The sequence below is a fragment of the Octopus bimaculoides genome, chromosome 15, assembly GCF_046866305.1.
Source record: "Octopus bimaculoides isolate indiv1 chromosome 15, ASM4686630v1, whole genome shotgun sequence".
In the NCBI taxonomy this organism is placed as follows: Eukaryota; Metazoa; Mollusca; class Cephalopoda; order Octopoda; family Octopodidae; genus Octopus; species Octopus bimaculoides.
Genome location: NC_142942.1, coordinates 28,132,186 through 28,145,223, shown reverse-complemented (window position 1 = coordinate 28,145,223; position 13,038 = coordinate 28,132,186). Strand labels below are relative to the sequence as shown.

Below are 13,038 nucleotides of genomic sequence, written 5' to 3'. Positions count from 1 at the left end.
AAAAGCCTTCATCGAGGACTTACATTCAGTTCCTCAAATGGACTCACCAACTCCAACAAACACCACAGATTCTGCACAACCTCGGCACACCAAATCGGGAAGAACAGTTTGATGGCCCGCAAGGTTTGCGCAAGTTTTTCGGGTAAGTCTCAACTCTTAACCTGCCCATCTTCTTAAATGAAATGCCTACATCAACACATAACACAAATGACTGCATCACCCGCATAGAAGCCTAAAGAAATCAACGAACATTTTGTATACAAAAAAAAAAGAAACAAAAGAAACATTATTCCACATCAACGAAAAACTTTCTGTGTGAACATTTACTGAACATTTCACAAATGAAATTTTTCGACAAGCATTTTTTTTTCATTTTTTGTATGTAGATATGTTTTGTTTCTTTTTAAAATGTTTTGCCTTCTTGTAAAAATATTTTGCTACCTGTATGCTTACACACACTTACAACAGTCACATTCTCATGTGTGCTACCACTTGATCTTTTGCGCCACTAAAAGACACCTTGCCTCTATTAGACCTCTAGTGGGTTGAGTAATGAATAGATGCACATCTCTTTCAATGCACCAACATATTTCTGCCTGGGCACATATATGTATTGCCCACCATATAGCACGCACCAACAGTGAATCTTTTTTGCTTCATATTTTTATATCCCATGTTTTTTGACATATATTCATTTGAAGGTTACACTGGGTAAATTTTTTCTGCATACGCACAAAATAACATTTCCAATATCATTTGATCTCCATGGTTTTCTCACTAGAAGGTGGGGTAGTTTAAATATTAACACTTCCTTCTCCAAGCCTAGATTCGAAACCAAATCTAAGAATTCTCGGTCCAAACCACCACGATCAACAGGCGCGAAAAAAGGTTTTCTTTGTCCTCTCAAGAAGTGATTGATCATCTCCCTTTGACCTATGACTTCAGCCATGTCAGGTGAAGTTCAAATGGGCAGGAGCTGACCTATTTAGGCACCATCTCTGCTGCAGTGTGTCTGTCCTTCTAGCTGCCACAATTGTTATAAATACAGTGGTCAGCAGAGGGACAGATAAGAAAGGCCTAAGAGGCTGATGAGAAAGGTCTACGACAGAGACAAGAAGGTTTTCGCAGACCACAGAGACCGATAGAAATGTTTGAACAGTAGACTACTGTCTCAGATGAACTATACATGCACACACACACACACAAACATATTCGTTTCTGACATATCACCTCCACAAATGTACCTTGTTTCTATTTCTAGCAACTCGTAGCAGTTAACATATGCATGTAGTGAAGAATTATGTGTACCAACGACAAATTAAGTCCAGCAAATAAATTATTTTAACTATGAATTGATTTATTCATTTGTTTACTTCAAAGGCATCCACATTCCTATCGCATTTGTTCACCTGATTAGCATTAACCAATATACATGTATCTTTTCTATAGCAAGACACCCAGACATGTCCTTCTATTATACATTAGCCTCCCTACTTCTAGCATAAAGCTACCACTGCCTCTCAAGTACTCCTACCACTTAATCAAGAAGGATTTTTTTTTTTCTTTTCCTGTGATGCAAGTTACTTGGAAACCTCATTAGTGTCAGTAGCACAAAAATAGCACCCACTACACACTGCAAAGTGGTTAGAGTTAGGAATGGCATCCAACTGTAGAAACCATACTAAACCTGACATCAGCACTCAGAAGAGTGATGTGGATTGCCAGATCCTGCCAACATGGAAAATGGACATTAATTATCATTATTATTTTAGCTTTCATCAATAGAATTCACAAATACCTGACAGACTAGTGTGTGTGTGTGTGTGTGTGTGTGTGTGTGTGTGTGTGTGTGTGTGAGTGTGTGTGTGTGTGTGTGTGTGTGTGTGTGTGTGTGTGTGTGTGTGTGTGTGTGTGTGTGTGTGTGTGTGTGTTAGTATGTCCGTCCATCCACGACCACTGCTTGACAACCGGTATTAGTCTATGTCCCTGTAACTTAACAGGTCAGCAAAAAGTGACTGAAACAATAAGTACTAGACTTGAAAGAGAAAATAAATACTAGGGTCAATTTGTCTGGTTAAAATGTTGAAACAAGTAAAAGAAAAAGAAAAGAATTCAAGTACCAAATATCTTGTCCAAAAAGAAACATCATTAAATGAGACTTTGCAATGAAGTTCAGTTCCCAAAATACAATACTGAATACAATGTGTTCTATGTACCCTCTACCTTTAACCATTGTGCTCATATCATGCTAATGTAATTTGATTTTTTATCAGCAATAAAGCATCACAACTATCTACATTCAGTGAACTATTTCAAACTGTCTGGAAAATAAGTCCCTTGCATTTTCTGATTTCAATAACAATTTAATTTGTTTTCCTTAGTTTTCATGTCTGTCAGTTTCTATGCTATATCTTCACAAATAAATAGAGCAAAAAATTTTATATAACAGATAAAGTTCATCATTATAAGAAAATATCACATTCTATATTTAAATCTGAAATTAGAAATACTTCACATGATCAAATTCAACAGAGGAGAAAACACTAGAAACTGTACCTGGAGCACAAGAGTGCTGTGAAATATATAGCTGGCGAAGGCTCATGGCCCAGGCAAATCTAATAACTGCTCTGACTTCTGGATGGGTCCATAGCTCATCTGATACAAGAACTTGGTGGATGCTGCGAATGTATTGATCATCTGACAATATTGGAAAATTATGAATCATTTCTAAAAAAGAAAAGAAAATTTAAATTTTCATTTGAAGATCTACTTAACTGTTTCATTACTATATTTCTAGCCAAAGTGTTTCAAATAAATTCTAAAATAATTGTGAATTTAGACTGGTTTCATACAACAATCCTAACTCTTTTTTATCTATCTGCATATGTGACTTTCGGAATGCAGTTTAATAAAAGGTTCTTATCCAAATCTATAGCATAATTTTTATCTCATAGTGAATCTGAATACAGGTAAATTCAACATTATATACAATTATGCAAATTTTGTTTAAAAATCACCATAGAAAATGAGTCATTATCTAATATATCACAAAATTTTAATATAGAAGTATTGCACAGATAACTGTATTACCAGTTGAACTTAAATATAGACAAGACAGATTTCCCATGAGGTAAAATAAAATATAATACTGAAATTTATATCTGAAGAAAACTAGAAAATGAACTGTAAATATGAGGGCTGATTGAAAAAGTTCATAGGCTGACCAAGATACTCTCATAGAATGTGACCAAATGACAGTTATTTTTCAACATAGTTCACACTCTTCTTCCATCAGTGTTGCAGTGCTTGGATCCCACTGGTCAAAAAACCTTCATACTCTTGGTGTGAAAAGTCATCAACAGCTGATATGATATCATTACTGCAATACTGTTTCCCAGCCAAGTACGTTTTCATGTTGGAGAACAGATGATAGTCAGATGGAGCCAAATGAAGAGAACAGGTAGAGTGATCAAGCAGTTCAAAGTCATAGAAGCCATTGAAAGCAAGGACTTGATATACAGGAGTACTATCCTGATGAAACAAGAGCTTTTTTTGTAAGCTTTCCTGAGCATTTGGTCTTCATAGCCTTTCCTAACTACCTCAGAATGTTGGCATAGTACTCTCCATTGATGGCGTGGCCCTTCTGAAGATAGTCAATAAACACAATGCCTTTTGCATCCCAAAAAACTAAAACCATTACCTTCCCTGCAGATTAAACAAACTTTGAACCAGGAAATGTTCAAGGAATCCAGCTGGATCTGCCTCAAACAATGTCAGATTTTCCCAGCATGTGATCAGCTTCATGCACTTTTGCTCAGGTGTCAAAAGATGTGGTACCCACCATTCAGAAACCTCCGGCGGGCTGGCAGAAACGTTAGCACGCTGGGCGAATGCTTAGCGGTATTTCATCTGCCGCTACGTTCTGAGTTCAAATCCCACCGAGGTCAACTTTGCCTTTCATCCTTTTGGGGTTGATTAAATAAGTACCTGTTATGCACTGGGAACGATATAATCGACTTAATCCATTTGTCTGTCCTTGTTTGTCCCCTCTGCGTGTAACCCCTTGTGGGCAGTAAAGAAATAAGAAACCTCTGTCATACCAAGTTCATTGCACAGAATAATCTCAACCCATGGGATATGCTAGCAGCATTGGCTACTTGATTTACAGTCAATTGGTTTTTCCTCATCGCCACTGTTGTATCTGTCTTTTGATGACAGTTGTCACTCTGACAGATATTCTTATATTTCAAAGTCCTCAACAGAATGGTTTTGTCTGGCATTGTACGACCCCCACCCCAGTTGTACAGTGTTATTATACTGAAAAGGCCAGATCATTATAATGTCCACTCAGTATTAGAGTATAATGACTATATCAGCACAGACACAACTATCAACACAGTCTACACATACTCTCGACCTTCTGACCTTCTTCCTGTTGACCGGCTACTGGTCTATTTATAATGGCTGGCTACTACCATTTTTTACCGGGAGGGGTATACAGTTTCACTATACAACAATCTACACCACCAATATGCCAGTTACATTAGAGGATCACAAATAGGATACCAGGTAGACAGAAAATTGATTTGCCTCATCTCTACATGCAGTTTCTAACAAATTTCCTTTCTGCCACTGAATTATTTCATCACTTTTTAAATTCTGCTTATTTTACAACAAACAGTATCCCTTTCCCACTTGCTATAGCACATATAAACATTACCACAGCATCTAAATCTTCACATTTGACTGAAGTGAAAAACTAGTCAAAAAATAATATAATATACGGTTAGGGTATGGTATTGATAATTCACAAACTATATCATACAGTAGACCAAAATTGAATCCACAGCAGTACCCAGCATTTGGTTCACAAATTTTCCAAACTTTGATTCCCCATTTTGCAGGTTTTCCAGGAATATACAGTCAGAAATGTATTGGACCTTTGTAACCCACCAGCCCTTCATAAATGGATGTCTCCCAGGTTTCTAGAATGTTTTGTAAGTGTTTTGAATGCAGTCAATGAGGGACCATAATGTAAATAAGGAATCAAAGAATTTCCAATTATTAAAAAACATAAAAATTTATTATACTGTATATCAGATCAAGACACACAACTAATAGCATAAAAAAGAACTGGCACATATCTTCCTGCATACTTTTGGTGAAACACGTTGAATGCCATTTTCCAGAGTTAATCTATGTTTAACATATTCATCGAGTCTTTATTCTGGAAGTGATTTTAAGTGTTTTTGTAGCTAGGTTATCAAAATTAGTTCTCCAGCACATCCACATTATCCACTCCTGCTTTGTTACAGACTAAAATTATCTAACTGAACAAGTATCTCCCAGCTGCATTCTTTTGACATAAGTGATATCAAATTCAAATGTGGTGTATCCCGAATAACATAACCCTTGGATGCTCTTTACATAGGAAGAAGATGAAATCAAATTACTTGCAGTCAGATCTAAGCAGGAATTTTCTACCAATTATAAAATGACAGGTAAGACACAGACACAATTACTAAAAGCTTCCATGTCAATATTAAATTCATCAGTAGTTAACTTCCTTGATGAATATAACACTGGACACTTATCCAGCCACAAAATTTCTCACATAGAATATCCCTAAGCACCAATTGTCAATATCACATCTTAGTTAGAATCAAATATCTTCACAACTGAATTTTCCACAAAGGCACTTTTTAAATTATCAATTGTCTTTAGGTACAAATTCAATGGTTTCAATGAAAATCATTTTAGAATATTTTGGCAAGTACCAACCATAAAAATTTACCAATCCTAAAATGGATTCCAGTATTTTTTTTTATTGAGAGTTGAGAGACATGTAATATTTTCTGGACAAATTCCTAATCTAGACAAACAACTTCCTTTGAAACAGAACATTTGAAAAATGACAACTTGTTATTGTTAAATATGTATTTGCCTAATTTAAGTCATGCCTCTATATCTCAGTTGATGCAGTATAGTCTTACCCTTTAGATTCAACTCTACTTCAATAGCTGTGCCCAAACATGTTATTCAAATAGATTATTTCATATACTGTCTCTCAAGATTTTTCGATTGCATGACCATAAAGTATTCATATCCATCTAATTTAATTTGACGGTAAACATCTCAGAGATCAACTTTTGCAAAAGCATTCCTTACCAGCTATTGAGTGGAAAGTAGATTTAGTATTAGGAGTTATATAAATCTCTATCTAATTTTCATATTATATCAATGAGCAATGCCTTCTTCCTACCAGGAGTAATATGCTCTGTTCACTAATTTTTTACTAATTTGCAATTACAAATAGAAAAGTATGATCTGTCAGATGTATAAACATACAATTTAACACAAGTACCATAATCTTTTAGTATGTTGATGTCTTGTACTTTTCAAACCATGATTATTGATCACTGCCTGCAATCACTACTGGTATAATTTCTTATCAAGTGCTTGTTACAAGAGGTACTTTAATAAGACTGCAAGGTTTTCATCCTTTATCCACAAAACTGATGAAATTCTGGATAGCATTTTGAAAAGTTTTAAGTTGACAAATGAGTAACCATAGGTCTTTGGAATTAAATAAATTTTGCTACTAGTATTGACTTGCATATCCAAATTGACATTATTCATTTTAATTTCAAGCTGATTGTTTTTCTTCTTTCCCTTGGAGTGATTTTATAGCGATTCCTTGTCACACAATTTGCTTACCTTTCTAAGTGCATGACATTTGCCTTTAATAATCATAACTACAAAATTTTAATTTACAAAATTTCTTCATTTTGGTCAAGTGATAACTATCAGCAACTCTTGATTCTATTTCATAAGACTCTGCTAAACCTTGATATAATTTCCTGTTTTAGTATAAGTTCACACATGAAGCAAGTGACACATTTCCTAATATTTGATAATGCTCTCAATAATTCTTATTTGGATGAATTTGTTTTCAATACTTTTGCCACAATATTGAAACTTGCTACAAAGATGAAAAAATTTTATATTGAGAATACTTGATGTAGGCATCTAAACCTGTTTCATTTGGCAATGACTACTATTTTTTCTGTCTCACATTATTCGGTATCATCTCAAATATTATACTGAAATAAGCCTTCCAGCTCTTAAGATAAACCATTATTAACACCTTCAATCTGGCTTTATCAATGGGTTTATTTTTATTGATAAAAATTAACCCATTATATCCATCAGAGCATTCATCATTCTCATTCAATTTCTTTGTTGTTGAGGTGGCTATAAAATATCTTCAAAAAGGACAAGATCAGTGAGCGCCAATGTGATACATCAATAAATAGTTTGACAACAAACCTTTATATAACAAATAAAATATAATATATAACAAAGTTCAGATCATATATGAATATGACAAGTCACTTCAAGTGCTGTAGGTTAAGGAGCATTTTGATTTATCAAGCTATAATCTGTCTCATTTCCTTAATTGTGTAGCACTCACTGTCCTGCTATAGCAAAAGGGAGTCATATACATCCCAACAGTTTCATATTTCAAGTATGGTAAATAGTGGAAATGGTAGAGTAGAGGCAAACAGACATATAGGGTGTCCCAGAAAAATTTACCCATGTTTATAACATTTCTTAAAGAATATTGGTTCAGGTAATATTATCTACATTTTGCATATGTCTTCTGTCTATTGCTTCATTCATCTATAACAGGTTTGTAAACAAACATTGCATTGAAAGCAAAATGTGACCAGATTGTCACTCTGAAAACAGCTGGAGTGAGCAACAAGAACTTAACAAAACAGTTGAATGTGTGCCATAAAACAGTGTTCAATGCCTGGAAACAATATATGGTGCCCACTACTACCTTTACCAAGTCAATTCCTGGGAAGAAACAATCAATTCCTACCAAACAAAATGTTGAAGCTGTAAAAAAGCAAATGAACCAAAATCGCCACAGGAGCGTAAGAAAAACTGCAAAAGCTCTTGATATTTCGAAAGCATCAAGGCATAGGATTTTTAAAGGGGATTTAAAGGTAACTGCATACAAGAAACAATACTGGCAGTTAATTTCAGCAGCTTCCAAAAAGAAATGGCTTGACAGGGGTAAAACCATGTTAGCTGAGATGAAGTGCACTGCTAACAAAGTGTTGATCTGGTCCAATGAGATCTTCACAGTGGAGGCAGTTACCAACAGGCAGAATGACAGGCTTTATGAATGTAATGCAGGAGACTTGCCCGAAAGTAGGAGGAGGCATTTACACCATCAGAAGCCAGCTTTACTCATGGAGTGGGCCGCAGTTGCATCTGATGGGTCCAAGTCTCCCTTGATCTTCATCAATGCTGGCAACAAGGTCAACAGTGAACTTTATGTGGAAATGTTGGATGAGAAAGTGTTACCCTGGGTCACAGAAACCTTTGGTGACTGTTACATCTTCACTCAAGATGGGACTCTGGCCAATACATCTAATTTCAAACAGAGGTGGTGCAAAGAGCATTTTAGTGGTTTTTGGAACAAGACGATATGGCCTCCCTCAAGTCAAGACATCAATCACATGGATTTTGCTATCTGGTCCGTCTTAGAGAGTAATGTTTCTGCTCACTCCTATTCAAATGTGTCAGATCTGAAGAAAGCCCTTCAGTCTTCATGAGTCAAGCTGAATGAAAAGGTAGTACGGTACTCATACAAATCAGTGACCACTCGTTTGCAAGCTTTGATCAAGGTGAAAGGCAGCCATTTTGAAATGTAATTACTGCAATGGATTGACAATTTACATTCGAACTTGTGTGCCAATTTCATTATCCTACCTTAAGTTTATTTTCAATAATTGAAAAATATCAATGGGTAAATCTTTGTGTGACACCCTGTATATTGTCTTGAAAAAGGTGAGGTTGAATGGTACTTTAACCAAATGGTTCACAAGCAATATGAGTACCAACTCAAATAAAGGTGTAAAGTAATTGAGGTAGCCAAGTTGCAAAATCTAATAGAAAATGTGACAGTATATGTGATTTCTAAATATATTCCATAAACAGTACTAGGAGGCTCATATGCTGGGTATGTCAGAGATTAAAGACAAACAATACTGTCATCATTATTAATGATTTTAAAAGGCATCAAGAGTACAACAGTGTCAAGAATGTTAAGGCAATGACAAACTTCTCAATTATACTTTACACATCACCACATCAATAACATTGCTCCCACTTCTCTTATCATTTGTAACCATGTTTTCATTGGTCTTCTCCTCTCTCTGCTTTGTTCAACAATCATTTCCATCTCTCTTCTCACACAGTCACTTTCATCCTTCCTCAGCACATGATTCATCACAGCATCACTGGCTTTATTCCCAACATTCTTTCAAATTTGTTTGCCTTTTGTGTTGTGTTACCATGATTGTTCTTGTGACTAAATTTTTTCTGATATGATTATGGTATGAAATTCTCAAAATTTTTGTCAAGCAACTGGTGATATTCAATTTTCTGATGATTTTTGCAATATTCTTCCGAGATAGATTCAAAAGAATAGCCTATGAGATTTACATGTTTGCAGGAATTCATGAAGAGAGGAAGGAGAATTTTCCAGCAGACATATCCTATATTTTTTTCTGTGGCATTAGTCATGTTTTTAAGGCATATTCTAGTTGAGAAAAAAAATCAAGAGTTATGAGTTGTTGATACTATGATGTCAATCCTTCTGAGAAACCCATCTGAAAAATCAATTAACTCAGCTGAGGAAGAGAACCTGTCAAAAAGGAGTAAAAAGAAAAAGAGAAGAGAACACAAGACTATGCATCAGATAACAAGACAGGTGTTAGCCATAACTTCACTCTCCTCAATTATCACACAATTAATCTTATATGACATTTACAAGTCATTAATATAACCACATGTGATTATGAAAAGGATATTTCTTTTTCTGAAAGTGAAACGATTCTGACAAGTTTCGATAGCAATAAAGAAAAGAAATGAATCTGTACCTCAATACAGTAAGAATTTAAAAACTGTTTATCATAGTTGTTTTTAGGAAAATATTAGACCTAGCTACAATCTTTCCAAGGAAACGAAACAGCTAGATTACTATATATCATCATCGTTTAACATCCATCTTCCATGCATGGGTTAGACGATTCACAGGAGCTGGCCATGTAGAAAAACTACCCAATACTACTATGTCTGTTTTAGCAAGATTTTTACAGCCGGATGCCCTTCCTAACACCTACCACATTGCAGAGTGAACACAGTGCTTTTTACGTGACACTAGCAAAGACAAGGTTAGTTTTGGCATAGTTTTTACAGCTGGATACCCTTTCAAATGTCAACCATTTTACAATATGGACTGGATGCTTTTTACGTGGCACCAGCACCGGCAGGGTCACCACGTAAGTCACAAAACAAGGAATTATGAGAGAAGCAAGGGCATTTGAGGAAGGGAACTTGTGTCAGAGGATGATAGAGAGGCAGAAAGAGGTGTCTTGCTATAACAGAGGGGCACAGAGAGAGAGAAACAGAAAGAGAGACAGGCCAAGAATGAGGGTAGGAATAGGTGTGCTGCTGAAGAGGTGATATGCGGCTACCCAGCCAGAGGGAAGAATGAGGGAAAGTGAGAGAAAGTAAGAGCAGGAGAGAGATGGTGAAGTGCCAGGGTATGCTCACAAGTATCAAGGAATGCGGTGGTAGCAAAGGCAGCAGTAGCAGTAGTCCTGCGAAAGCAGTGTTGAGGATGAAGCAAACCTTGATCAGTTCAAATAAGTTTTAGACATATCTGACTTATAAAAAGCAATTTTCACAGGGGTCAGCTGCAGAGAAAACTCTCACTTTAGCCAACAAGTATTAAAACACTAACATCAAATTACTTTTTTCTTATAGGTATGTCCCAAACATATTTGAAATGATTTAAACATTTGTTTAACCCTTTAGTATTCACATTATTCTGTCAAATGTAACGCTTATTTATTCACATTGTTTTCAGTTAATCATGCATTATCTCCTAGCATTGAGAATCTGATGATATTTTTGTTTATTTTTACAATGCTATTGTGTAAGGTAGGTGTGAGAGGCTGGATCTGGCCATTTTGAACATAAAACACGGAGAAAATTTGGACCAGATATGGCCATTTTCCTTGCTAAAGGGCTAATATATTTATACATACATACATATCTATACATATAAATTTGACATGGGCGATTCTTTCTTGTCTTGGGGTTCATGGTCAAACGGCTGGGTGGAAATGCACGAAAAATTACACAGATGGTTACCAAGATAATCTACTATAATAATATTCTTGTGTTTATGAGAGAGAAAGGAAGGGGTGATGCCATACTTGGTAGTGGAATGATGAAAATTGTACGCTGAAAAAATAAATCAAACAGCATTTCAACTCTGTGTGAATGTATGTGTGTGTATGTAAAACGGGGTATGTGAATGTGTGTGTGCATGTGTTTGTATGTGTGTGTGCGCGCGCAATGGAAGTGGGATGATTCATCTTAGTTGGCTGTTTATTTCTTGATTTGGTTGAATCCTGTTTTTTTTTGGGGGGGGGGGGGGGTCAGTTATTTTTAGTGTTTTGACAGAAAAAAGTCATTCTAAAATTGTTTAACATAAACATGCCCAAACAAGTCAAATGGTTACACAGAGTAGGTTTTACAGCCACATCATCCAAACTGATCGGGTGAAAACAGGCTTAGCTGCTAGTGTGTGCATATATATATATATATATATATATATATATATATATATAGCAAACATAAAAACCACAAACCTGGAAGAAAGTCAGAAATCCAAGCATTTTTAGAAATATTTTTTGTGAGAGGGATTTTTCATATTGACCTTATTTTTATTTACCTGTAATTTTAATATACTTGTAAGATTCAAGTCAAAGTTTGATTCATTTACATTGTGAATCATTATTATATGCTTCTCTATATTTATGTATACGTGTGAGATTGTTTTAGTTGATGGTGTGTATATCATTTCCTAGTTTTCTTCATAGGCAAATTCCATTATTTCATTCTGTTTCACATTTATGGTACACCTGTCTTATGTGCATTAAGTTCGTCTGGTAAATAATCCAAAATTTTGTTGTATTCCCAGTTGAATATTAGCTAACTCATTTTCTGTGCATAAAATTACAAAAAGCATAATGGGTTTTGATCTGGGAAATTGATAAATTGTCCAACAAATCCAGTGGAAATTGTCATACTGTATAGATTATTAAATTTGAGAAGGAAAAAACAATAAATTAATAGCAACAAACCTTCATTATCTTCAATCTCCAAAATGCTATTATCAAAGCAGTACAAGAGTGCTATAAGAAGAAATAAAGACACTGAATCCAAAGACCCATCTGGACTCCATTGACAGTGCTCCTTTAAAAAAGCTATAAGCTGTAAGGTGTCATGTTCTTGGAGAGGCTGCTGGGCTGCCAGATAAAACAAGCATTCAGCTAGGCAGAGCCGAATTTCTTTGAACAATTCTATAACCTGAAAAACAGAATTCATTAATCCAATGACAAAAAAGTGCATACAAGTTAAAAACACAGTTGCCCAAAAGTGAATAGACCACTTAAAATATAACTCTTTCGCCATTGATTTTTTTTTTTTTTTTTTGTCTCGGACATTACTGACATGTAATTCACAGAAAATAATCATGAAGAAATTCATGACAGAGCAATGACTAAAAATGATCAAATTTTATCTGCAAAATTAATGATCAATTGTTCTAACCCAAAGAGCTTACCTTCATCATTTTGGAGTCAGACAACTGCCATCTAGACACACAATATTCAATAGTTTGAACAACAGTGGGATCTAATTGATTTACCAGGTGCAGGAAGGTCACAGGACAAAATTCAGTGTGCATGGTGGATCATTGAAGAAGAGCCTTCAATATCAAAGGTGGTCCCAGCAGCTGGGCATACTCTGAAGCTCATAACAGGGGATTCAAAAATGCTTGATTTATACCTGTATAAAGTGCAACTAGTGTAAGAACTGAAGCCAGCTGATTATCAAGTAGAATTATTGTATGCTGCTTAGATCCAAGAATTGGTATGGCAAGAA

General features: G+C 35.4%; 1 protein-coding gene across 1 annotated transcript in view; it reads right to left on the bottom strand.

Annotated features, from left to right (window-relative positions):
- The window catches only part of LOC106881660 (nuclear pore complex protein Nup205), a 348,272-nt gene that overhangs the window by 262,892 nt on the left and 72,342 nt on the right, over positions 1-13,038 (bottom strand). The window contains exons 6-7 of the mRNA XM_089363638.1: positions 12,237-12,462; positions 2,557-2,727 (exon numbers count right to left, since the gene is read on the bottom strand). Coding sequence (XP_089219764.1) covers positions 2,557-2,727; positions 12,237-12,462 — 397 coding nt within the window. The remainder of the gene's footprint in view (positions 1-2,556; positions 2,728-12,236; positions 12,463-13,038) is intronic.